This window comes from Chaetura pelagica, unplaced genomic scaffold, assembly GCF_000747805.2.
Source record: "Chaetura pelagica isolate M959 unplaced genomic scaffold, ChaPel_1.0 scaffold47, whole genome shotgun sequence".
Lineage (NCBI taxonomy): Eukaryota > Metazoa > Chordata > Aves > Apodiformes > Apodidae > Chaetura > Chaetura pelagica.
The window spans coordinates 3,556,151-3,582,959 of record NW_009954140.1 but is presented as its reverse complement, the minus strand read 5'-3'; the positions used below and the strand labels follow the sequence as shown (position 1 = coordinate 3,582,959).

Below are 26,809 nucleotides of genomic sequence, written 5' to 3'. Positions count from 1 at the left end.
AATGTGATAGAAGATACAGCTTTGACCAGCTGTGCTTGGGAAAAGCATGAACTGCCTTCTGCAGAAGTGGCCTGTAAATAGGGTTGATTTAGAAATTTCCAGTAAGACCAAAGAACGCTAAAAATTATTATTTGCCCAAATATAAGTGGTTGTTTGGGGAAACCAGTTCCCTTAACTGAAATATCACTTGGGCCAGATGTTGAGGGCATTGAATATGAGAGTTATGGCACAAGTCATGTGCCGAGGATGCCAAAGTACAGTGCAAGTAGTTGGATTATATTAAGGTTCTGTTGATAGTGCTGATTTAAGAATGTGCTTTTATATTTTGTTTGTGATATAGTAACATGTTTAGGGGTAGGTAAATACTGGCTAATCAAGAATCTCCTTTCTGTGTTAACTAGTTAATCATGATATAAAAAAATCTTGCTTATTCAGTATCATAGAATCATAGAAAGAGTCATAGAATCACAGGCGTTGGGAGGGGCCTCTAAATATAAGTCCAACCCCCCTGCTGCAGCAGGAGCACCTGATCAGTAAGCAGTAAAATCTTTTCTCATTGCATTTGGTGTGTGCAGGTGAACTTCCTCTGTTTCAGGTGATTAGCACAGGATCAGCACAACATGGCAGCTGGTGTTTGAATACAAGGTAATTAATTGTACCGTGTAAAGATAGTGTGCTAAGAGTTTAACTCTGGTAATTTTACTGACAGGGTAAAAAATGTTTACGTGAACAGCTCTGTTAGCCAGTAAAAAGGGCTACAACCTTCAGCAAGAAGATGGTGGTGAACAGGTGGCACTGGCATGTTGCATAACAGTCTAAAATCACAGCTGTTTGTGAAGTGCACTTTTCTTCACCTTCACTTAATAATTCTTTTGAGCTGCTCTTTAAATGTCAATAAAGGCCTCTCATTAATTCAGCCTGATGGTTGCATTACAGCATTTTAGCAGCTTCTGAAAAATAATTCAGTTACTGAAGTGGTAAACTTGCTGCCTTGACAGTGAAGATGAAGTACAGCATCACAGCTGGAAAGGCAGAGATAGAATTGTAATTCCTGATCCATCTTTGTATATGGTCACCAATGTCTTGCTTTAAATTTGTGGTATTTCCTCCCCATGTAAATGGGAGTTAGAAGTGAAGAATTTCAGTGGGATGGGGCTTCTGGAATGCTGAAGTGAATCTAGTAGGGAAAATAGGAAGATGACACATCAGAGGTGAACTGTACTTTCAGAACACTTGAAAGTAATTTTAACAGTACAGCACTTCATAATATTGCCAGTTAGTGCTACGTGGAAATATGTTAACAAGCATTTTGAACATAAATATCTTCTGCTTGTTGATTTTTGTTGTGTGGCTTGTTGTTTTTCCCCCTCCCAAAAATTATATGGATCCTTCCTTCAGGACCATCTGAGAGAGTCTGGTCCTTTCCTGTCAATGATTGCCAGTTGCCCTAAGCGTATTTTTCTCCTTGCCTGTCTTTGAATCTATTCTTGCATTCAGTGATACTAAGAGTGATGTAATTAAGCACATGTGAAAGGGGTATTAACTAAAATGTAGTTATGTTTTATGCAATGAAATAAAACTACAGTCAATTTCTTTAGTAACAGTCCATAATTTGACTGTAAATCCAGTGAGATGAAGAGTGTCCAGAGTGTTTTAATTTTCAGTTGACTGACCTGTTGCATGTAACCTGTCTCTTGTGCTGGCTTAATGCTTGAAAATAAGGATGTTTGAAGGGGAAAAAATACATGTTTAACATAGTACTCCATTTTCTTCTCAGACGCTGACACATCTTTGGGCCCTGCAATGACAAGTCAGAACAGTAGCCATGCAGAGAAAACTGGTGAGATGTCCTCAAAGCAGTCAGCACCAAAAGTGCAGGTCCAACGATCTGTCTCCCAAGAAACCATCACTATTCATTTCTCTGCATTTGGGAAGGAGGAAGAAGAGGAGGAAGAGGAGTTTAAGGAATTTCTTGGTGAGGAACTAGATGACCAAAGCATTGTAACAGCACTTGAAGCCAAGGAAGACCTCTGCTTTGAGCACACCGGCCATGATTTTTCTGGTCCAGCTACCTCGCTCACCATGGCCAACTCTGCATCATTGCTGCCCTCATTGCCCGCGGTTCCGCCAGCTGCAGAGACTGTAACGCTGTTGGATTCTCCTTGCACATCCCACATGTTCAGTGCAGTGCCACTAGTCCTGTCTCCATCGTCACACTCGTGTCATAGCTTATCAGGTGCACCACCACCTGTAGAACAGAAATCCAGCCTCTTGTCTTCCCCATCCTCATCCCCTTCCAGATCAGTCATCTGCTCTAGTGGATCACCTGCAGTTTCTAGTTCAAAGCCTTTTAAGGGTTTGGTCAAGTCCCTTTCAACAGACGTGGAACCGAAAGAACCCACCCCACCGATGCGACATAGACAGTTAATGAAAACCTTAGTGAAATCTCTGTCTACAGACACTTCTAAGCAGGAACCTGAAGCTGTGTCTTACAGGCCACCCGACTCGAAGCTGAACTTGCATCTGTTCAAACAGTTCACCCAACCTCGAGCTACAGGTGGTGACTCCAAAACTGCCCCCTCATCTCCATTAACATCTCCCTCTGATACTCGTTCCTTTTTTAAAGTACCTGAGATGGAGGCTAAGATTGAAGATACTAAGAGGCGCCTTTCTGAAGTCATCTATGAGCCTTTTCAGCTCCTCAGTAAAATAATGGGTGATGAAAGTAGTAGCCACAGGCCCAAAGCCTTATCTTCAAGTGCTTCAGAACTCTCAAACCTTTCCAGTTTGAATGGCCATTTGGAAAGCAATAACAACTACAGCATTAAGGAAGAAGAATGTGATTCTGAAGGGGACTTCTATGGAAATGGCTCTAACCTGGATAAGAACAATCAGTCAAAAGTGGCTGAGGAACATGCTAAAGAGGTGGAAAACAAAAGCTCTCAGTCTGCAAGCACAAAGGACACGAGTTCAAAAACTTCAGTCGTACTTGAAAAATGTTCATTGTCTGCACTAGCAAGCAGAGAGGATGAGGAGTTTTGTGAACTGTATTCTGAAGACTTTTCCTTCCTAGAGGATGAAAGCAAGGCCGATAAACCTTCTGAAACTTTATTCGATTCTGAGATGACTGAGGAAAATGGTACTATGCTCAGTAGTGAAAATGGAGATCTGTATCTGCAGCAGCCTAAAATACCAGTGAAAACTTTATACTCCTTAACACTGTTAGTCTATGCTTATTTTATTATCCCTCTCCCTGGGTACTTAAGTGGACTCTTACTTGGAATGGCCCTTGGATTTATGATAGCTGTCTGTGTGATTTGGCTTCTTACTCCACGTACTCATGAATATCTCAAATTACATAAAAGTATGAAAAAGCGATGGAAGACAGAAGCTCTGGACATCAAAGAACCTGAAATACTGAAGGTGAGGCTGTGGCATTTTGTGTGTGTCAATGCTGTGTGTGTTATTTGGAGTAGAAGCAGTGAACTAGATTTATTCTGAAGGTGTAATGAGCTGACTTATCTCCGTTTGCAAATAGAGTATTGCTTAAGGGTCAGTGGCTTTGGCAGGGGCACAAATAGTTTAATATCCAAGAATATGTGAGACTTCAGTGTCCTTAAGGTTTAATAGAAAAACAGAATTCCTTCAAAAGTAAAAGGGCAAATGGTTTTGCTGGTGGAATTTAAATGATCCAGCTGAACTACTGAGAGCAAGTGGTGTCAGAGTTCAGTGTGTAAAATAACATTTGTGCTTGGAGCTGATTTTGGGAGATATGTTTTGTTTCTGGGCTATTTTATTCTCTAGGCAGTAATTTGCCTTGTCTGATTAATCTAGGCAAATTCAAAAGCACGTTCAAGAAAAACATAGATAGTTGGAGAGCATATGGATTCTCCTTAAACATTGGCTAATTAGAATGGGAGGAAGAAAGAGTGATGAAAGGGACATACTAATGGGTTACAACATCTGTGGTTCTGTGGTTCTTTGCAAGGTGCAAGAATAAAACACTGTTGTGCTGGTTAGTGTGTGCTTCTTTAGATTCTGTATCTGTTTCACTCAAGGGGCTCTGGTATTGAAGGGAGAACACACCCCCACCAACCAGAAAATGTACACAATTCCCCTGCATCTGCAGTGTATGTTTTCTTCTCTTCTTATTCCCTTAGTCTTAATTTCTCTAGCTTCCATTACTTTTTTTTCTGTGTCCACATTTTTTTTCTTCTTCAATACATTAATTTTACCTGACTTCCTTATTGGCCTACTCAGGTGTGCATTCCCTTTTGTGAAAACAAAAGGTTTTAAGTAACATTTAAAATGGAAATGATGAATTTACCCTTTCCAGTCAAAAGAACTTTTATGAGAAGACACTATTGGCAGTGCCTGCTAGAGAAATTAACATTTTTGAATCACAGCTGTACAAAGAGGAGCCTTTTTCCAGCATGCTATTCCTGAAAGTCACCCAAGAGATTCTATGCTTGAGAGTGGCCTCTGGCAAACAAATGTGCTTTCCAGTTAAGGTGATGGCTACTTCTGCCCTCCTTAGACCTATTTTGTGTCTTGAGATTCCCTGTCAATGAAAGCTCAAAAAACTGCATTACGTTTTTTCTCATTTATCAATCACTTATAAAAGCTGTGCTGCCCAATATTCTAAATGAATACTTTTTCAGGTTAGTTACCAGGCTGATGGTGAAGCACTTTCTCCTAGTTTCAGCTGGGAATTGAGAGCAAATGATGACCTTTATGATGGAGATCACAGGATCAGTGTAAATGGCAAGCAGCTGCAGAGTAGCATATGACTATGGTTATTGTCCTCCCTGAATTACTAAATTTCTTATTTTAACAACTTTGCTAGTACAAAAAAGGCCCCATCATACAGTCACTTTTCCCCTACACAAGGAAATCCATTGTTGTTTCAGTAGTTCAGGAAAATTCATCTGTTGCTAGTACGTTATGGTGACACAACTTCTCTGTTTAGATGCGTTGCAAAGCGGTTTCCGTAGGCTGAGTCTTTTGTTCCAGTTTGTTTTTGCAAAGAGAGGGGCGGAGGTGTTTCTGCTAAAATTGTTCTTGAAATGCAGGAACTTTGGAATGAATCTTGGGATTTCTTGGATAACCTTCTCAAAAATGGTTTTCTATGCTAGATGAAACAATTTACAAAAATGAAAATGGATGAAGGGAGGAGGCAGATTGTCTTGTTTCCCTCTTTAACATGGTTAGATAGATAGGGAAAATTCCAGCAGCTAGTACACATGTTCAGATTAGTTAATATAGTGAAGAATGATAATTTGGTTAAGTATTCACATTTCACACTCAGCCATGTCATGCTTCTCTGTTACAGAATAACTTGAGTGCGAAAATAAAATAGTGCATACTTAAAGATGAGGAAACTAAAACATTATGTATGAGGAGGGTTTGCAGTGTTGTAGTATGGAATCTCTTTCATCCTGACTATTGGCTAGCTACTGTCTGAAAATAAAACCCCAAATATTTCAATTTAAACTTGTGTATCTTTTGTTTTTGCAGCCAATCCCTTGCACAGAAATTGCTGTATAGGCTGCTGGTTTAGATGTTAAATGGATTTATGTTCTGTTGCTTTGAGATTTTGAACATTCAGCAGCTTAAGCAGCTAAAAGTCATTGGTAAAAGTCTTGGACAGCTTTTTCAGTTACTAATATTCCGATGGTTGTGCTAAGAGAAGCAGCGTTTGCACTTGTGTTGAGTTTGTTCCATACAGTGAGCAGGAGAGGCAGCAGTATGGGTTTGACCATTGTGTGTTTGGCAGATTATGTAGCTAATCCATTTGTTTGAAATGGAAAGTCAGGGCACGTGGTAGGGATCAGAAGAGCAGGTGGGTCTTTTCAAGGCTCCTGGATGCTGAAAGAGAAGCAGGAATATACAAACTGAGGAAGCAGAGATTCAGTTTTATTTATTTTTGCCCTTTAAATTCAGTGTCTTGCTGCTTTTGGGAAGAATGTGGTGATCTTCAAAACAGTCTCTCTCTGCTGTTGAGTTGTGTAGGGAAGGAAATCTGGCAGAAGAGCTGGCACTGTTAGGGAAGGAATGGGATACAAAAGGTCCTAGTGGATGACATCCTGGATCGATGAGACCCCAATGCCACTAGAGGTTCGTGGAACTTTGTTAGGTCACAGAATGTAGCCTGGACCTTGCACCACTGTGTCACAGATGTGGCTGTGGCATCTCAGTGTGTGCTTGAGGAATAAAACTAAAAGTGATTGTAAGGGTGTTGGGTAACAATTGTGTAGCTGCTGAGAAGGTGTAACAGAGTCAGTGCATTTGTCGTGTGTCCCAAGGTGTTCATATTTTCTCACTTCTCAGCTTTTCGTCTTTGAAGCTATGTTCATGGATTTTTACTGATGAACTGTAAATCATGCCTGCTTTTCATTGCTGCATGTCCTTTGCTCAGCTCAAGTGCTTGTGTTGGAAAACTCCATCCAGTTCCACCTTAATCGGGATGTTAAAGAAACTTCAAGTGTGCTCTGACCTTCCTTCTTGAGTACTGCACATGCCCAGAGGTTTCCAAAGCTCCTGCTGGGAATAACTTCCTAGTTTATTACAGTTATAAAAAGGGCTCTTTTGGCTAAGCTTCATATAAAGTTGCACTTTCCAAATATCCCTTTATCTTTGTGCCAGTTTGTGTGCTCTTCGGCTGAACTACCTTGCAGAAGAAGGTGATGACTTCTTAGGCAGCACATTTTTGTCTGTATGTTTACTTGGCTGCAGGCTCCAGACTTGGGTGTCTGAGCTGGAAATAGCTCAGAGATCTGATCCAGGGGGCAGGTGGGAGTCTCTCCAGAGATCTTCGGGCCATATGGATATTCCAGCTCTGCACAGAGTGAAGGGCTCACGGTGGCTTTAGGCAACTCATTTGATGTCCTTGTGCTTCAGTATGTCCAGCTGGAGTTCTTGGCTGAAAATTAATTGCTGTCTGCTCAAAGATGTCTTGGCTTAATAATTTCTAGGAAGGAAATGAGATGTGCTCAAACAAACATCAACCCTGCTGTGTAAAATCTCGATGGTTTATAGAAAACTCTTCCTCATGCATTGTATTTCTTCTGTGTTAATGGTACATAATCCAGTGCAAGCAAAAAGCCCAAGCACAAAGCTGCTTCAAAGAGCATGTGTTGGTATAGGTATTTCTGTTAATAAAAAATAGGCTGCTTTGGAGCTGAGCAAAGATGAATAACTTAATATTTTCTGAACATAAATGCCTATTGATCTAGATTTGTCGGGGTTTATAGTGAAAATGGAGCTACATGTTGGACTAAGCAAAACAGATATTAGTGTTACTATGGCACCTGAGAAAAGTATGTGCTGTCTGCTTTGAGAAACTATATGGCATGGAAGTAAATATGCATTAAAATAAATTTGACATTTCTATGTATGGGTGGAAAACTTTTAATAAGGTTAAAATGTGGCAGTAGTTTCTGAGATGTTTTGTGTAAGGTGGTTACAATGTTTTTGTTTTGAAGAATACTAGGGATCCCCACTTCTCAGCAGCAGATCCTCTCCCCCTTGCTATACTCATCTGGGTATTTATCAAGATGCCATTCTGCTTTATGCTCTGTGGTACATCTGTTTAAGTCTATCTCCTTAGCTTTCTGTTTCATTAATGAATATTCAGGGTGCTGAATTAAGGTTTAGCTGTGCAGGTAGAAGTAATTATTGAAGTATGTTGTAGGGCAGGTTAAGAGAAGAAAAACTTGTCCTCCTTGAATGAGTATTCTGGCTTGTCTTCTGCCCCATTTATCATCTTGCATTTCCTGTAATCAGATGTTCGAGGAGTAACATCACCCCCATGGTTAGTCAGCAATTACAGGCTTGTTACAGCAGGGCTGGCTTGTTTGTTTTCTGATTCTTTTACTGCACAGAAACAAATGACATTTAATCCACATGTATGATGCGTGTGTTGTAACTGGGCAGTTACAAAACTTGTGCAATTATGTTAAACAGTGGTAGTGTGTTAAAACAAGCTCCATTGTGGTCTTCCACTCACTCCTTAATTGTTGGTGGTGAAAATGCCAGTCCTGTCTATAAACAGACAGACTGTTTGCTCTGCCTTGACTCTTGGTGATTAAAATGCCCATGTTTGCTGTAGGCAGACGGGCTGCTCTGCAGCTTGCTCTTCCTGGCTGCCTTGTGTCTTTTCCCAGGAAGCCCACCTGTGCAGATTTCACAGCATTTCATCAAGGTGAGGTGGAAGAGCACCGCACTACAGATGCAAAAGGGCTTATTCAGAAAAACAAGTGCTGTGCTTGGGATACAGTCCTTGTTTCATGCTGTCAGTTTGGTGCTACCTCACTTAGGGTGTTACTGCTTTGTTGTATTTATGCAGTAAGTGAAATAACCTTGGCAAAAGCTTGGGTAATTATTTAAAACTTTAGCGTGCATGTTATACTTGGTTTTCCAGTAGCTTAAAGGCCCTTTACTGAGTGTTTTCTTTTCTAGGGATGGATGAATGAAATTTATAATTATGATCCAGAAACATACCATGCCACATTGACTCACTCTGTCTATGTGCGACTTGAAGGAAGCACCTTGCGGCTTTCAAAACCCAACAAGAATATTTCCAGAAGGGCTCTGTACAATGAGCCAAAGCCTGAAGTCACGTATGTCAGCCAGAAAATTTATGAACTTACAGAAAGCAAGGTGAGTGAGCGTGCCTTACTTAGTTCTGATTTTAACAAGTAATAATTTGAAGATTTTCTTTGAAATGTCGTTGGTTTTTTCACTGCTCCAGTTTCATGTGCTTTCATTATCTAAACAAAACTGTTGTGGTGACTAACTTGCAGAAGATTGTGCTGGAGAGGAAGGTTGAGGATTTAGAAGAACACATATTTACACAGTAAAGGAAGGGCATGATTTTCCTCTGTCAGTTCAAAGCAGAAGCTAACACATGGGAGTTTAGAGAATTGTTCCCCATGCATTAGATTACTGTGTGACTGTTCTGAAGCCTAAATCACAGTGCATAATCTTCGGTGATTGTCTCTATCCCAAGGCAGTTCAGGCAACATCTGCATTTCACTTGAAGGGGGAGCATACTTTGTTTATGAATGTAAAAGATGAGCGTGAGAGGTGGCTGGAACAGGCAGGACTTGCTGTTGGTACCCGCTGAAGGAGACCGAGATATTTACGGTTGAAAGAGTGCATCAGGAATAATGCTGAGACAGGTTTTTCTACATGTTATTTGCCTCCATTAAATCTATGAAGAGTTGCCATGTGAAGTTGATTCTATTGGCATTGTATTAAGTAATACATCAATACCACATTAGTAAAAGAATGGATTATTTTTAATGTGCTGCATCAACAAAGGGCCTTGGCAGTACAGATGTAGGAGGAAGCTGCTTCAATTGATGGTGGGAGTTAGAGGGAGATAGGGACCAAGAGGAAGTGAGGAAAACCTTCTGTCATTTCCTTGAATCACTATGTGAAAGAAGCTTGCTGCCAGCTCTGCCTTCCCTTAAAGCAAGATGGTGAAAAAGATGCAGCAAAACCTCAGATTCCTGCCTGTTGCAGGTTTGGTATCTTGTAATGAAGACAGCAAAGCTACATGCTACAAGAGCATTTGCCTGACAATAGTTCCCCATGGTATCTCAGAAAAATTTCCAGCACTTCTGCACCTCACCTACTTCCCCACCCTGACTGGATGCAAAAGTGCTGGGCACCATTAATATAATAAGCAAACTATGGTTATTCTCCAAGATATTTAACCACAGTTTTTGGAAAACGTGAGTAAGTTCAGCCCATAGCTTAGAAATTTTAACTCATTGCTCTTCTCATCACTTGCTTTGTTTCAGTTCTGTCTGAATATACTGAATTGACAATATAATTATCTGCAAATCACTTTTATTCCTTGATTCTGATGTACTTGATGATACTATTGCCACATTCAAACACTCAGTTTCATGTAATGTGCCTGAAAAGTTGAGTTTTAAAACTCAGTTTGGATTCTTGTTACCTACTCCCTAGTCACATAAATAGGGTTCTTGTTCTTTGTATTTTTTCTGCATAAGTATGAGAATAAGATCTTTAAATGAAAACTGAGTTTCTTCATGTGACTGTAGAAGTCTAAGCTACTTAAATGGTCTTTGTTTTAATTCCAAGTCTGTGGTTCACCAGAGACCTAGTGACAGCTGTGGATTGGATATCAACCAGCTATAACTTAAGAGACAGTTAGACCCAGCAGATTCACTGTAGGATCTGTGTATCTCATTCCTGTATTCTTTGTGTGACTACAGAAACACAGAAGATGCAACTCAGAAGTAAGTTAATTAAACCCTTTCATTTATGCTTCAGATTTCCCTGGTTCCTAAGAGTCTGGCACGAAAACGGATTTGGAATAAGAAGTACCCAATTTGCATTGAACTTGCTAGACAGGAGGACTTTATGGCTAAGGCCCAGACTGATAAAGAGAATACAGAGGAAAAGTTACCTGCTGAAAGCATAGACTTGAACAATGAAGAATCCAAGAAACCTCAGGATGGTGCAAAGTACACTAGCCAAAAGGATCAAGTGCTTTACCTCTTTGGAAGGACAGGTAGAGAGAAGGAGGAATGGTTCAGAAGGTTCCTTCTTGCATCTAAGCTGAAATCTGAAGCAAAGAAGCCATCCAGTTTATGTGGAAGCAAGACAGGTATTCAAATGTTGTGTTCTAGTAAAAGTGTCTATTAAAAGAAACAAATCCAAGTTACTTTTTCTCTGTGTTAGTTACAACACTTGTGGAGCCACAGTGATCTTTACAAACGATTAATAGTAAAGGCACTTTTCTGCTCCTTATCTTGGCCTCTCATTCCCACCTTCTCACCCTGCCTTGTCCTATCTTGGCCATATATGTATATGGCTAGATTCCCTCAACTATTCTTACTATTTTTAATGTGAATACAGTAGTTTTCCATGACTGTAGCAACTCCTATTATTTTTACAATGCTGAATTTTTCAATCCTTTTCTTCTTTCTGTACTATTGAACTGATGTCAGTATTTGCAGTATTAGTCATTCCTCTTATTACCCATTTTTCCTTTTCTAGAATTCCTTCCACTCCAATCTCCTGTAAAGACTGAAGAGCTTTCTCATGGGTTAATATCTCAAGGACATTTTTGTCTAAATAAAAAGTTGTGTGCTAATACATACATATATGAACCAACAAACGTGTTAGTCTACAGTGTTGATCAAACATTTGAAATATTAATTTTAAACATCACCTGATATAATTTTAAAACTGAATGACTCGTGCTTTTCTGTCTTCACTCACTGAGAAGCTTTTAAAAAATTGATTAACATCATTATTTCTGGCACATAACTTCTTGAAATGCAAATGCAAAAATTAATGGCTAATTAAGATTCTAATAGTTACATGCTTTTGACATTCCTTTTAATTGTAACAGTCTACAATTAAATAATAATTAAAAAGTGTAGTTATAGGTACATTTTCATCACCTGACTTTTATTTTAGGCATTCCCCAGCAGGACTGTTGGGAATTCTGCCATATGTTGTACATATGTGAGTGTCTATATTTAAATATGCTATTGATCAGCTGATTTTTCCAGTCACACATCCTGCTGAGTGCTGAGTCATACCAAATATTGACTATTTTGGGCTTAGGACCACCTAAGCACACTGTAGTAGAATTTACTTCTACCCTTCAAAATGAGAAAGCAGTGCTTTGAGTGGTCTTTTTTCAGAACAAATTGAATCTGCTAGCTAATTTTGTTCCTTTTAAGTGTTTGGTCACACACTCTGCTATTTGACTGCCAGGTTCCTTTTCTCTTAAACAGGTATTATTCCTTTTGATTTAGGGATCTTGCCAGCACACAGCAGAGCTGATGCTCAGTCTGGAGTTCTCACACACAGCCGAAGCAGCAGCAAGGGAAGTGCAGAAGAAATTGCATCCCAGCCGAAGCACAAGGATCTGGCTGGCAACGTGCGGCAGAAAATGCTTCTGGACTACAACGTTTATATGGCAAAGTGTGTTCCTCCTGAAAAGAAAAGCCCTTCAGGTAGTCCAGTCCTCAGTGCAGACAGCAGCCCTACAGCTGTGAAAAAGGTAATGCTTTTCCCTCCAGATTTTCCTAATGTCCAGTCTAAGGATTTGATTACATTGGATTAATCCTTTGGTCTCATGGACTGCAGTTGGATCACTCTTAATAAACAGAACCTTAGTATAAAGTACAACACTCTTAAACATATCCTGGCCATGAAGTACCATCACCATTCATTTTCAATATGTCATTCATGTGATGTAACTTTGTTGCTGGACTTTTATATAATGTCCAGAAAAGACCAGAAGGCCACATATTAATATATGTGTATAACATATTAATAAAAACATCTTGTGTTTCCCTAGAAAAAAGGTATTATTGCTTCTGACAACCCTGAAGCAGTGATGAATTTGCTGCTGAATCTGGCACGTGTCAGAAATCGTTCTATAAATAGATCAATGGTGCTGGCAGGAGTTGTGCGTCACAGCAGAAGCTAACCCAGCAGCCCTGCCTGCGTGAGGCTGCAGCCACTGGAGCAACCCCTGCCAAGAGATGATGTTCAGAACTGAAGTATCTACCTGACTGCTCTTAGAAAGCACTGCTTTTCTGCTGGCTTCAGGATTGCTGCCTGGATTAACAAAAGGCAAATCCTCCTGTCATTGCAGGCATTTGAGAGATGTCAAATATGTTGTCTCTTCTTAATGGAAACCTCCTGGTTTTAATGAAGGACATGATAGCATGTACACACCTGTAATTATTGCAGCTGCCTTTGCTTTCACATCAGTAGTCAGTGGTGCAACATCTGAACATGTATGTCCAGCTGTTTTGAGACCGAGACATAATCCTCTTGGACTGTGAACAAAACCTTTTATGCAACTGAAGGAACAGTAGGTTTCCTGCATCCTAAATGCAAACATTAGAAGGGTGTGTTTCCTTGTACTGCATTTGTTTATTATCTATTTGTGATGTTTCTGAACTGGATTTAGGGATGTAAGATGGGGTTTTTATTTCTTATATTTTGAGGTTAAATTACATACAACTTTCTCATTTCATTGCCAGAGGTGAACCCATATCTATGTAGTCTTACTCTGTTGCCTGTCAGGATGATGACAGACAGGCTCATGTCAGGCCAGCTGATGTGGTTGTAAAGCTACTATGTGTGCTGAGTGTTTAGTTTTCTTAGCTAAGCCAGGCTGTCATTCTGAACTTCCCAATGTAAATGAAAATGAGGCCTTTTTTGTTTATAGAAATTTAGTTTATAGAACTTGAAGAGCTGAATAATCTGTTCTGTGTTTTCAGTTACCAGATGCCCACGTAGAAGCTGAGGAAGAGGAACAGGAGGCCTGGGTGAATGCTTTGCTTGGAAGAATATTTTGGGATTTTTTAGGAGAAAAGTATTGGTCTGATCTAGTGTCAAAGAAGATCCAAATGAAACTTAGCAAAATAAAGGTAACTTATATGAAGACTTGCACTACACATTCCCTATGGAAGAAAGCAAACACGCAGTCTTTGAGTTCGAAAACAGTAGAAGAAACACTTATTTTGCACTTAGGTACTTGTCTTTTACATAAAAATGCGATGCAGAGTTCCAGTTCAGCTTTGCTATCCATTTCACAGTGGTATCTCAACATGTTAACTTTGCTGCTTTAGCTGGATGGAACTATTTGTGTCTGAAGTTTTAATGTAAAAAAAGTTCAAGTATTATTGTATTTGCTCTAGGGTTAAACAGAACTACTCATAAGTTATGAAATCTACGTTGGGAAATCATAGGTCGGCTTTAAGATGAAGGAGATCAGGGAACCACAATTCTAATGTGCTGTTAACTTCATGCATACTGCTTGCAGGAGAGGTCAGTGGGAGTAGCAGTCAGGAAAGGAGCTGTCTGTGGGGTGATGGGATGTAATTGTGCATCTGCTGCTTAGGCTCAAAGGGTGAAGGGAGGAAAGATGCTTTCGAATGACTTCTGGGTCTTCCCTTTGCATTCTGTAACTCCTGAACAGCAGCAGTTAATCACAGGGCTGTTTAGCTCCTGATGTGTGGGGAGGAGTTTGCCTGTTCCTAAAGGCAAAGATGTAGTCTTGCTGACAAAAGCTCTGCAATTTAACTGTCTGCACCAGCTGTGAGAGAGCCCTGTGCTTTGGGCACAGTAACCTCCATTCTGCCCTGGCTTTTTTCCACAATTGTGACTGCAGAGTACCCAGACATCTCACGGGCAGCAGTTTAAGGGGAATGACTTTAATGGAGGATGGATTTGGTTTTGATAGGTTAGAGCACTGGCTGTTCACAGGAGATAAAATTTCTATCAAGTAAAAATACAGTAGATAACCAAATAATTGTGATTCTGGGCCTCTATTATACTAAAATTATGATACAGATTTAAAAGCTAATGTGCTGTGAAATAATTTGCCAAATATAAAAATAGCTGAGGCACTGGTGTAACTGCAACTATAAAATATGTGACTGAATTTGAAATCCAGATAAGTCTTTGTTGTTTATTCACTGTAAAATAAGATTTACACTTCATTCTTGAGATTTTTACACACTTTGACTAAAGACTATGCTGGAGGGTTAAAGGTCAGCATCTGAACTTCAGCATAGTTTAAAACCAAGTTCAGATGCTGAATCTCTCTCTAAAATATTACTTTGAAACTGGTAACTAGGAAATCCTAGATTTGGAAGAAATGTGTAATTGTTGTTGTGTTCTCTCACTGATGTCTTTTCTGACCTGACTGGTCTTAAGTTTAATGACTTTTTTTCTCTCAGATAGCTATGATGTTAGGTTCCATAACATGGCTTTGAGTTTTACATTCTGTTCTTCTAGCTGCCATACTTCATGAATGAGCTGACTCTAACTGAACTTGACATGGGGATAGCAGTGCCGAAGATCCTGCAAGCCTTCAAACCTTCTGTTGATCACAGAGGTAAAATAGATGCTTCCCCTTCTGGTCTTGCCAGGTTCATGCTTTCCTACTTGTGGAAAACAGAATTTTGATCTGTTTATCTTGTGGGTGATCTAATCAGAGGAAGGTAAGCTTAATAAGAGCTTATTGGTCTGTACGTCCAATAGCAGTAGAATCAGGTGTGGTATAAACAGTTCTGGAGATGTGGAAGTAGGATCATGTCTTTCCATTGGAAATAATAACTGGACTAAACTGACCTTTGCATGCAACAGAGATGCAGACCTCTATCTGATGCTCTGTCATGGACTACAGAGGCAATGTGCATCTCCTCAAGTCAGGTCTGATTCTTCTGTAGCAGGGAACAGATCTTGCTCTCTTCAAGAGGAGCTGTTCTGACAGCTGAAAAAAAGACAGCTTGCAATAACTCAGAAAACAAGAATAGGATTGCTTTGAAAAGAAACTTAAATACAGGATCATTTTATGTCCTTAATATCAAATACGGATTTTTTTAAAAAGCAGTATGACTTTTGTACTGCTGCTTTATGAATCAGAACTTTTCCTTTTCTGTTCTTTCTGGCTTGCATATGGTCCCAGGAGCATATCTGAGGATACTCTTGTCACTTAAGTAGTTTTACAAAAAGACAAACTTGGGTTAATGTTTTATACTTTCAAAACTATTTGTTCTACAGGTTGAGGAGAGGTAGATGCCACCTTTTTTCTAAGATACTTAATCAGACCAGTTTTTATTTTTAATTTTTTTCTGACTTTATTAAGGGTTTCTTGTCTCCTCTCACACCATTCTCTCCTGTAGTTACCATTTTGTTATGCTGGGCTGGAGAAGTGAAAGAGAATTAATTAACTCAAGGTGGAGAAGTTTCTAATTGGTCTAAGGGGAAATATTTCCTTGGACGCCCTGTTGTGGTACAGCTATGGATTGCATGGCAAACAACTTATTTTTGTTTTAAACTCCTCTTTCCATTTTTAGATGAAGGTGTCAAAATCAGTTTTAGGTTATGTTAAAATCAATACATGGGTAGTGAGGTAGAAGTCACTTGTGCACAGTATCAGACAATCGGCCAGTTTCTGCTCAGAAGCAATTTAGGTTTTGTTTTTGCTCATATTATATATAGTCTGGACCTGGTCTATTTAAGGTTTATTCAATGATAGTTTTCATGTAAGACTCATTTTTCTGCCACTCCTGTTGCAGTGCTCTTCTCTGCCTCAGATGATCAGTTAGCATCAGACCTTTGCAAGAATACTCGATGCATAAAATTGAGGAGGAAATAAATAAACTTTGTCACTCGTATTAAAAATGTTGTGGCATTCAAATCAATAACTAAAAGCATGAGGAAGGTGGCTCTAACCTTTCCCTTTTGAAAGTGAAAAAAACCAGGCTTTGGGGAATTATGAAAATTCTTTCGGACATACCTAATGTTAACCAGTGCTGCCTGTTGTAACCAAATGCTGTTGTTTGCCCTTGCTCACCTGGGATGTGCAACCCTTTGGGGAAAAGCCAAAACACATAAAACAATGGGTGCTTTGCCCTCAACTTCTTGAAAGTATGTTTTCCACTGAGCTTTCTAAACCAAATTGTTTGAAAAAAGCAAACTGTTCTGTCATCATGAGGAACCGAAACTGTCATGAAGAGAAACGAAAATCGAATAGATGGAATAAGCTCATGTGGAATCAGCATTTGGGGAACTAAAACATATTGCTGCTTCTTGTCATCTGCTTCCTGCGTTGGACAGTGGGTTTTCCATGGTACTGATCCCATCTTCTGGTGTGCCCAGTAGCAAAGTGACTTCACCATTGGTAGAAATTTTGACTTACAGAAAACAAAGTGAAAACTTTTAAAAAATAACGTCATGTATGATGCTTGCCAGGTGGTTTTGTGGTTTCTTTCTAAACGAACATACACTTTGGGGTTTTTGTCAGTGTGTTTCCTTTTGCCTAGATTTAGACATTTTTTGGAACTCCTTTCTAGGTTCTCATAACTAGTTATAACAAGACTCTAGTTCTGAGACATGAGATGAGATTTAGGAGACTGCTGAACACCTGGCTTCAATTAATTGCCAACAACACCAGTGAGAACAATTAACTCCTTCAGTTTCTTGTTCAGTTAAACTTTGACAAGCAAACATTTATGGTAGAATTTGTAATCCTTGTAAATTCTTTCATGTTGCAAATGACATGTGAACTCTTGGTATCTGAGGTTTTAAGGGTTTGCAGTGAGTAATTAATCTAATAATTTGCTTTGCTTTTGTACTTAAAAGGATGTAAGTAAATGAGGGGATGGTAATTGGAAATGTTTGTTTTCTTAAGGATAAATGTATTTCTTGGTAAATTGACCTATGAATAAACCACCAGTGAGAAAAATAACATCCTGAAACTTCAGGCCAGTATCCAAAACGAACACTTAAACACGAACTGAAGTGTTTGAGACAATCAGTCATTTGAGATAGGTTTTTGCAAGGCTTCAAATGCAGTTACTCATTGTGATGCACTTTGTTTCATCTATACTTTTTAGCAGAGACTACAAGGAAATTTTTTTTTTTAATTATATGGCTCCTCTAAGTACCTAAATTTGTTAACAATGTTAGGGAAAAAAGCCCCACCTTGTTTCTGTCAATACAGGCCTGTCTGAGTGACAGCATATGCTGTAGTATTTACTGTAAAGACTAGGGAACCAGATAACTCTGAAAAAATGGTACCATCTGCCCAGCTCTCCACCCTCTTTTTCTCCCCTCCCTCCCTTTTTCACTCCAGAATATGCGTATCAACATTTTCTGGCCAGAAGGAGTTTTCCCTCTCAGTAATGGCAACATTTGCAGAATTTGATCTGCTGTTAAAACAGCATTGGTATTTGAAGCATGCTGGCTCCTTGGTGACCCAAAAGGTCTCTCGAGCTGTTTTCTAGTTTCAGATCTTCCTGCTGCTTGGCTATAGTAACAAACCTACTTAGGCTTGTGTTTGAGTTCTGGTGGTTTGTGATGGAAAAGAATAATTTGGGTTAGTAAAGAAACTTCTTGCCTTCAGTTCTGCTTCTGACATGTAATATCGTTGTGGATCAGTGTCCCTGGTCTTTAGGAGCTGTGTGTGTTTTTGTTACTATAAATGGGTGGGAGTGGGGACAGTGCCATTCTTCTGATTTTTCTTTTTGCAGTAAATAAAACTGTTGTTCTTTAACTGAAAAAAAAAGAAAAGTTTTATTTCTAGATCAATCAAATTCAAAGTGTAGTTACTGTTAATTTATTGCAGATAAGTAGAATGCATTAAGGGGTTGATGTGCTAGATACTGGTAGGGCATCCTGTGTGCAGCTGCCATGTCTGGAAAAGATACATAATCTATGCTTAGTGGCATCTGACTTCTGATCTCTGAATCACAAATACCCTACAGCTTTTTTAATGGATGGGACTGGAGGGTGTCACTTAAGAGGCAGGACCTAATCTTTCCATTATTCCCAAGACAATTATTTTGATGATTGCAGTAAGCGCATAGTCTGCTCAGGCAATAAGATTTAACTTAAGACTAGACATCTACAATTGTTCTAAGTAATCACCCTGTTTGTTGTGAGTTCTGGTTCATACCTGAACATTCAGCTTTGTCCCATAACCTTATTGAGAACAGTAAACTTGCTTTGATAAGCTTTTCATTATCTTGAGCTAACGACATCATCAGCTGAAAAAAAGCAGGTTTTCTCTTTGGAAAAAGTGATAGAGACTTTTTAAAATTACTTTTGGCTTGACAGGAAAATAAAAGTGGTTGTGACTGTTCTTAAAATGACATCTTTGTTGTTGTTTTTAATTTTAGGGCTTTGGGTTGATTTGGAAATGTCCTATAATGGATCTTTTCTGATGACCCTAGAGACCAAGATGAACTTGACCAAACTTGGTAAAGAGCCGCTTGGTGAAGCGCTGAAAGTTGGAGAGATTGGCAAAGAAGGGTAAGGTCTTGCAGAGGTAGAATCAAAGGAGATTACACCACTGATAATTGTCTTAGTAAGAGGCTTTTGTAGTACAATCATTTTCAAAATATATATTGTAATAGGATTTTAAAATGTTGGGTGACTAGGGGTCTTACACAGCAAGACTTGAACATTGGAGGCAGATGTAGTTACCATGCTGCTACAGCAGGTAAACCATGTAGTAGGGAGCAGCCCTGGAAGAGAAAAATAGGTTGCAATTGTCATGCAAAGGCTTTTTCAATAGCTTTATTGCATCATGGGAATAATCACACCCCTACTCTTGTCTCCAGTTCTCATAGCCCACTGTTATTTACCTGCTGTGTCTAAGTGAAATACCTTATGGATGAACAGATCAGAAAAAACACATACTTTAACTTACCTGACTTCTGTTTGTGCTTTCCCTCTCATTTTTATGATGTTATTGGAATTTAATCAGTTTGCCCATTTGTATTACCCCAGTGAGTGATACCTGTCAAATATCCATCCTGTCTGCTGTGGGGTGTTGATTCTCTTTGTGCTGTATTCTCTTTGTACTCCAGGAATCTGTAGTCCCTGGACAGTAGGTGGTCCCTGATTTAGTGTACAACCACTGCCAACAAATCAAGAAAATATTCTCTATATCTGGCTGTTTGTTTAGATAAGAACAAAATGTTCAGAATTAAGATACTAGATGCTTTCTATGCTCCTGCTGTAGCTCTGACCATTTATTCTGAGAAATCTTGAATACTTAGAGCAGCACCACATTACAGTGCAGTCATGGCAAAAAGATATATGTGGAAAAACTAATGGCTGAATGATCTCATACACTGGTAGAAATTTAGAGGATTTAAAATCGACCTAGAATCTCGTTTTCACTGCCTGAGATAAATATTTCTGAATTGACATCAGTATAATGGGTAGGTGTGAATTTTGAAAAATCTTATTCTTTCAAAAACTGGAGGATTGAGAAGGAAATCTCTTTACAAATCGAATTCTCTCTTTTCTTCCCCATCCCTTCAGGTTTTCCTTTGTGTATTTTTATATCTGTCTAGTGGAAGAACAACCTCAGAAATAATAAGTGAATACATTGATTTAATATTTAAAAATCAGCTTGATTCGAGCTGAGCACTGTGCCCCCAGCAACGCAAATGTAAATGTCTGTAGCTAAGCAACCAATGGCTTGCAGGTACAGCCATTAACTGCACTGTTCCCTGTGACAGGGCCAGGTTCTGTGCCAGCTTTACATAAAGAGCAGTCTCATGTATTCTAGTTTGAATGAGGTTTTATTTGGTTACTTGGTTGCCTTTTTTTTTTCTCCTTAAATACAGTGGATATTACAAACATTATGAGTATTTACAGTTATATTAACGAACAAAGACTCTGAGAAGTACAAAACAGTTTGATTCTCCTGTATGCTTTCCATTGTGTTAATTTTACTGGCTTTTTTAATTGCCTGTTGACAATAGCTGTAACAAATCAAACTATTCTGCATGTGTTTGCATCCACAATCACATTGTCTGTCAAGGATGTGTGTTGGCTGCTTGCAGTCATTTCTGTCCCTCAAGAACAAAGAACCAACCACCTCTTCAGATGCAGTCACCACAAAGGGATGTAAGAAAGGCATCTACTCATCCAGAAAGAGGAGGGTGGGGAAACAGCACTGAGTTTTACCTGTCCTTGGATACTGTCAGTGTAAACCAAGATGGTTGGTTCAGGGTTGCAGTCCATTCTATTGCTGCTGCTGCGTCACTGTTTGAAATAGAACTGAAGTGTGCAGTTCTGCAGTTTGATAATGCTGTCCTGCATGCACTCTCAGCAAAACGCAGCTCTCAGCAAGGGTGGAATACTATTTAATTGCCAATTTGATAAAATTAATATGGTAGCAGGTTCTGCCATACCAGTGGTGAGGCAAATGAAGGCAGGCAAACCCAAAGTTACCACAGTTTCTTACCCCGTCAGTGCTTTTTGCTGTGTTGTACCACGTAAAAACAAACTGACAAATGGCAATTCATAAAATACAATCTGCTCAGGGACAATACTGTAGCTCCAGAGTGTTTTTGTGCCAATGTTTGTGTCATATAAATGGTCCATTGTACATTGAGATCCCCTGGAATCTCACTCAAGCTTGTTACTGTTGCTTTGTCTAATGCGAGGAAATCCCGCATTAACCCGCAGGGTTTGCCTGTTACCCAGGCAAGTGGAACACCTTTTTGTAAGAAAGAAGGTGACACCTTTGAGAGCTTTGAAAATGCACTGGGCACACTTTGGATAGTGTGACGTGCAGGAAAGTGAAGTGAGGTCACACCCAGGTAGAAAATGTGTAGTTTGACCTAGAAATATGAACTTCTCTTTGAGAAACAGCTCCGGGGCCAGTGACATGAACCACCCACCACCCCTGAGGTCCTCAGGGAGGTGGTTCAGTTCAGTGTGCCCTTTCCCTCTGCTCCAGTAAGAAACGCATCTCTGGGTTAGAAGAAGAGGTTTAGAGTTCTGATTCCATAGTCTGGGTAACAAATTGTTCAGTGCAGAGAGGTCCTGGTGTCTCTGCTCCAGTTGTTAAACAGGCAGTTAGGAAGGAGTGCTGTGAGCTGTGCTTGGACTGTTCTTTTTCTTTAGGACTTCATGCAGCAACCAACAGTTTGTGCTCTGTACAGAATAACAGATAGTACCCTCAGTCCATGCCCTGGGTGAGGTTATTAAATCCTTCAAATAAATTTCTGAGAGTACACACAGAAAGCACAGGACTAAACTGTATTCTGAACAAGCTGTAGAATATTAAGTCCTGGGTATACACCTTAGGGCTAAAACCTTGTGCTTTTGAAGCCTGTGTTGTGTAACTATTTCAAGCTCTTTCATTCAGCAGAGATCTGTTAATACTGAAGTGTATTTACTGTATCCTTCCCTAGTTTTAATCCGTTTAAAAGATTTGAAATTTTTCCTGTGATTGTGTACAGAAATTCTTTCATAGCTGAAGCCCAGGAATTAGTTACTACTGTGTGATATTTTGTACCCTGAGAGCAGCACTTGTTTGGTTTTATTGCTTTACATTTTCTCCTTTTCTCCCCGTGACATTTTTTGCTTTACTCTTTCTTGGTTTCTCTTCAGAGAAAACAAAACAAGACCTTATATCCTGGAAACATAATTCATGGTGTCAGAGGCTTAAAAATTCACAATCCCAAAGGTCAATTTCTCTACAAATATAGTAGGAAAAGGAATATTTCCAGCAGAGATACTAAAGGGAGATTACAACTTAAATTTGTACAGAACAAAAGTATCTCTGCAAAACATCTAAGAAATACCACTTCCCAGGGTTATGTTAGACTTCTTCTGTTAAGAAAATTACCTTTTTTCTATATGAAAGTGGCAAGTGATTACACACTCTGTAGCTACAGGAAGGGGAATCCCTTGTTGGAGACAACTTGGCTCTGCCAGTGTGAGCATTGTGCATTTCCTGGTGGAGGCAGATGACAAAGATTATTCTCTTGTGCTTTGCACGTGTTGCTATTGCTGGAGATAACGTGTGGGCTGCAAAAACTGCATGTGTGTGTGAGCAGACAAAATGGAATTTATTGACTTGGGGTTAAAAGTGCTGTGAAGATAAGGTATATGTCTTGTAAAGATAAGCTGTATATGTTAGCACCTCAGTTAACATCTCCAAGGGATTTGGGGATTCAGCTGGTAGATGATGTTTGTTTGCTTTCAGTGCAAGACAGAATCACATGTCCTTACATTTCAATTTAAAAGCGTGTCTTTGTCAGAGTTTTTAAAGCAAACAAAAAGACCTGTCCAGCCTACATGCTGCTCAGCTTTCATGGAAAGCCACGAGCAGCAAAAGAGATGCTTTTAAATGTGTTTTGAATCATCTTCACATTTTATTTGAATATGTAGAATAGCAATTCACCTGCCATCCTCTTTTATGCAGGTTACATTCCACTGGAGGATGCATTTTGTTTTGAAGTTAGCTCTGACAGACTGGTTCCGAAGTGGTTTCAGTTTTGTTCTTTTAAATGGAGTTTCTAAAAAAAAGAGGGGGGGACAATACAAGTAGATGTAGTGTCAGCCCAAGCTGTGCATGTTGAATAGCTATTTAAGAATATTACCTTTGACCTGGAAATTGCATTGTTTCAGTTTCAGGCCAAGGGCGTATTGTCTTGCAGACAGTGATGAGGAATCCTCCAGCGCCGGGTCTTCAGAAGAGGATGATCCTCCTGAACTGGCAGGAGAGAAGCAGGTACCTCCAGGAGCAGAAGGGTGAGCTGTCTACATGGTGTTTGCTAATCCTTCCCTCCCCCCCATTTCCAGGTTTAATGTAACTGGTATTTTGTTCCAGTCCTCCAATGCTCATTGTCACACAGGACTCAGTGTGAGAACATCCAAGCAATTAAGCAAACGCAGCTCACCTGTTTCTAGAGCAGAGAGCAGCAATCAGGCCATGTACTACCAACTGAAAGGAAGCTGCTCTGCTGAGTGTTTTACCATGCTGGGAGCATTGTTCTCCGGACAGCACTTCTCCCATTTAACACCTCCTTAATTCCTTCACTATTAAATGATAGAGCCAAGTCTTTGGACCAGAGAACCGATGGGGACCTTTCCCACCGTGTCTTCCCTAGTAGCAGAGCCAAGAACAGGATTTTGTGTGTGAACTGGAAACACTCTGGCGGGAGCATTAAACCCATGCTGATCCTGCTGATCCCTGACTTCCAGTGCATTCCTCTTTTAAGAAAAAAACCTGTTACTCAAGCCTAGCTTTCTTGCTGAGGGTTTTGTGGTGTTTTTGTTTTTTTTCTTTCCCCTTGAAGGGCCCTGAGTGCCTGGGCTGTGCAACACTGCCCTCTGATGCTGTGCAAGAATTTCAAAGAGAATATCCTAACATCAGTTTCGCCACGTCCTCCTTGTTTTGGTTGCTGTTCTGATTTTTTTTTTCTTTCTGCATCTGATTGAAATTCTACCATTCAATGAAGGAGCCTGAAATGCTTCCTCAGACAATTACGTGTTGCCTACATCTGCATGTGTCTCAGTGATGTTACCCTGAATATACCAAAAGACTCCATGACATTTTCTAAATATTCCAGGGAGGTTTCCTTACAGTTTTACTCCTAAAGCCTTTTGAGAACAATGTGAAGAATTGTTGGAATTATTTCAGTAGATGCATTTAATAGCTTTTAAAAATAGATAGATTGTATAAAGAAATCTTTATCAAAAGTAAAGTGAGGGAGAACAAAGAATTTTAAAGTAAAATACTGAATTTCCTTTCATCTGCATTACTACCACTACAGAATCTGATAAGAGAATAACTGCTTTCTCTAGATAACAATATAGCTAGTGTAAAATAAAAAAAGTTGAAATGAATTAATCACTTTTATATCAATTCAGGAGTTTCTTATGTTGTGCTGAGAAAAAAAAAAGTAGAAGTCTGTGTAAGAATGATTCTATTTTTTGCAGGGTAGGAAAAAGTCATTTCCTTAGCAAGGCACTCAGCCACATAACAACAAGAGCCACAATTAGGTATAACATAGTGTGTGGAAAATGCCAAATATGTTCTTAGGGTGTGTATTTCTGACTTCGGACAGGGAAGACAGTGAGTCCTTAAAGCATCTGTTTTAAAAGGTAGGATGCTGTCTGACACAATTGCCAGGAAAAAAGCAGCCTCTTTTTGCAGGCATAGTTAACCATTTTTAGAATGTAATTCCACCCACTGCCAAAATTTTTTTCCTTTTCTTTTTCAATGCCTTTATACTTGTGATAAATGCTACAATACCTTAAAATAAAACCTTTCTGTTTGACACACACTGCGAAATAGATGAGACAGGATGGTTGGGCCTTCTGTGCTGATGCTTTGATGTCCTGACAATTTTCTTGAAATGGTAATAGACAAGACAAATTATGTAAATGCATTTGCAATTAAAAAAAAAAGTTGCATGTCCAGTGCCATCTGGGAGGCAGAGTCCAGACTGGACAGACTATCTGCCAGACACCTGATAGCTGGCAGAATATGGCTGCTGTGTGCTGGCTCTGGTAGGTACTGCTTGGATATGTGAATATCTATTTGTTCTGAATTTTCATGTAAAAAATTCTAATACTATAACAGGGATGTCTTAACAAACAATAGGTTTCAGAAAATTACCTTGATGTGTCCTTTCTTCTGTTCTCTATCAAAGGTATGTTGGAGGACATCGGACAAGTAAGATCATGAGACTTGTGGATAAAATTACTAAGTCAAAATACTTTCAGAAAGCAACAGAGACTGAGTTTATTAAGAAGAAGATTGAAGAGGTCTCTAATACTCCGTTGTTGCTGACAGTTGAAGTACAGGAGTGCAGAGGAACTTTAGTAATTAACATTCCACCTCCACCTACTGACAGAATATGGTAAGAGGGACTTGCTGCAGACCGGGCAGTGATCCAGGTGTGTGCTACCCTAGGGGATTGCAACTCAGAAGGTGCAGTGCAGCTGAAATGGGTTCTGGAAGGGGAGCGATGCAAAATAGTTGTAAATGAGGCAGGAACTGCTGTTAAGGGGAGGTACACAGTTAACACATTTAAGAATGTGCTTGTTGCAGTGTTGGTAACACCACCTGTTCTTTGTGCCCTCCTAGGTATGGCTTTCAAAGCCCTCCCTACCTGGAGCTAAAAGCTCGGCCAAAACTTGGTGAGAGAGAAGTGACTCTGGTTCATGTGACTGACTGGATAGAGAGAAAACTAGAACAAGAGTTTCAGGTGTGTTTCCTTTACATTTTCATTTCAGAAATGATAGCTTTGGTTTAGAGGAGTGAGTTTTTAAATTTTTGCATGTTTCCTATTGCATTCAAGACCAGTTGGCATTGTCCAGTGCAGTGGAAAAGCACGTTAAAAATTCAGCTGAAACTGACTTCTGAGATGGTCTCATCCATCAAGTTTACTGACCAGCTTCATTCTAAACCCTAACCTGTATTATCAACCAGAAATTAAAAATGCTTATTTTATTAAAAATACAGTTTGAAGCAGATGGGTAAGAGCTGAGAAACTTAAGAGTTAAGAAAAGTTGGAATGTTTCCTGTAATGCTACCTCAGTTTAATGGAAAGTGCAGAAACCCTTGTATTTCTGAACAGCAACTACAAGTGTAACATAACTGAATGGTTGGAAACTTGTAGCATTTTTTAATTAAACAAATGAAAAACCTAAGGTTTTGAGTGGCATATGAAATGTAACTTGATTTAATTGCATCTTTTTCACAGAAAATCTTTGTCATGCCAAACATGGATGATGTTTATATTCCTTTAATGCACTCAGCCATGGATCCCCGCTCCTCTACGTGCCCTCCTAGAGATCTGATCACGGAGGCCTCTGATCAACCATGACATGTGAAGACTCTTGCAGTTTACAGTATTATAAAAGTGATTCTCATGGTTTTATAAACTGTGCTGTAGTTCTTATCCTTAACTCGTGCCACTTCCCCCCACCAAGGACTGCCTATAACCATACCTTTGTGCTCACTTGCCTGGTTACTGTTCCTGTGTCCTTCAGCTCCATGAAGTTTCATTCCATTAAGCTGTTGATTTATTTCTGTACTGGCTGCCAGCAGGAGTTTAACATGGAGGCTGAAATGATCTGTTCTTTGGGGGAGGGAGGAGGAACCTAGCTGTAGTAGAACAAGGACACACCTTTTGTTCAGCCTGTTTTCATGCTATGTTAACGTGTGTTAAAGCATTGAAAGGTTGTTTGGCAGCAAAGGAACTGCGTGCCAAATGGGAAAAAAAAATCCTAAATAAGGAAGGAATTTATAAAACTGGAAGAATATTTTTCTTTCTCAGGCAGTTGGAGGTGTAGAATGAACTGTTTTATGTTCTTTCACTTCTGCAGTCAATAGCTTGTGTCAAGCAATTGAAATATGAAATGCTTTCAGGATAAAGAATGTAAATGGGGTGTATAGGTGAGGTTGTGATTCAGTGTGGTATATTCATATTACTTTTTTCATACAGAAATTGTGGTTGGTTTG

The 26,809-nt window shown here is 39.5% G+C and overlaps 1 protein-coding gene across 2 annotated transcripts; it reads left to right on the top strand.

Moving 5' to 3' along the window:
- Positions 1–1,785: 1,785 nt before the first annotated feature.
- On the top strand, positions 1,786–26,809 carry TEX2 (testis expressed 2). 2 transcript variants are annotated; one of them, XM_010002692.1, is made up of 11 exons: positions 1,786–3,423; positions 8,461–8,661; positions 10,309–10,645; positions 11,808–12,055; positions 13,290–13,439; positions 14,812–14,911; positions 18,702–18,834; positions 22,963–23,085; positions 24,993–25,202; positions 25,430–25,550; positions 26,049–26,809. In XM_010002692.1, exons 1-11 carry the CDS (start codon positions 1,804–1,806, stop codon positions 26,169–26,171), a joined length of 3,366 nt encoding a protein of 1,121 aa, XP_010000994.1. In that variant the 5' UTR covers positions 1,786–1,803; the 3' UTR covers positions 26,172–26,809. The 2 variants fall into 2 exon arrangements, with proteins under 2 accessions (XP_010000994.1, XP_010000993.1); XM_010002691.1 differs by having other exon boundaries at positions 1,804–3,423; positions 11,787–12,055.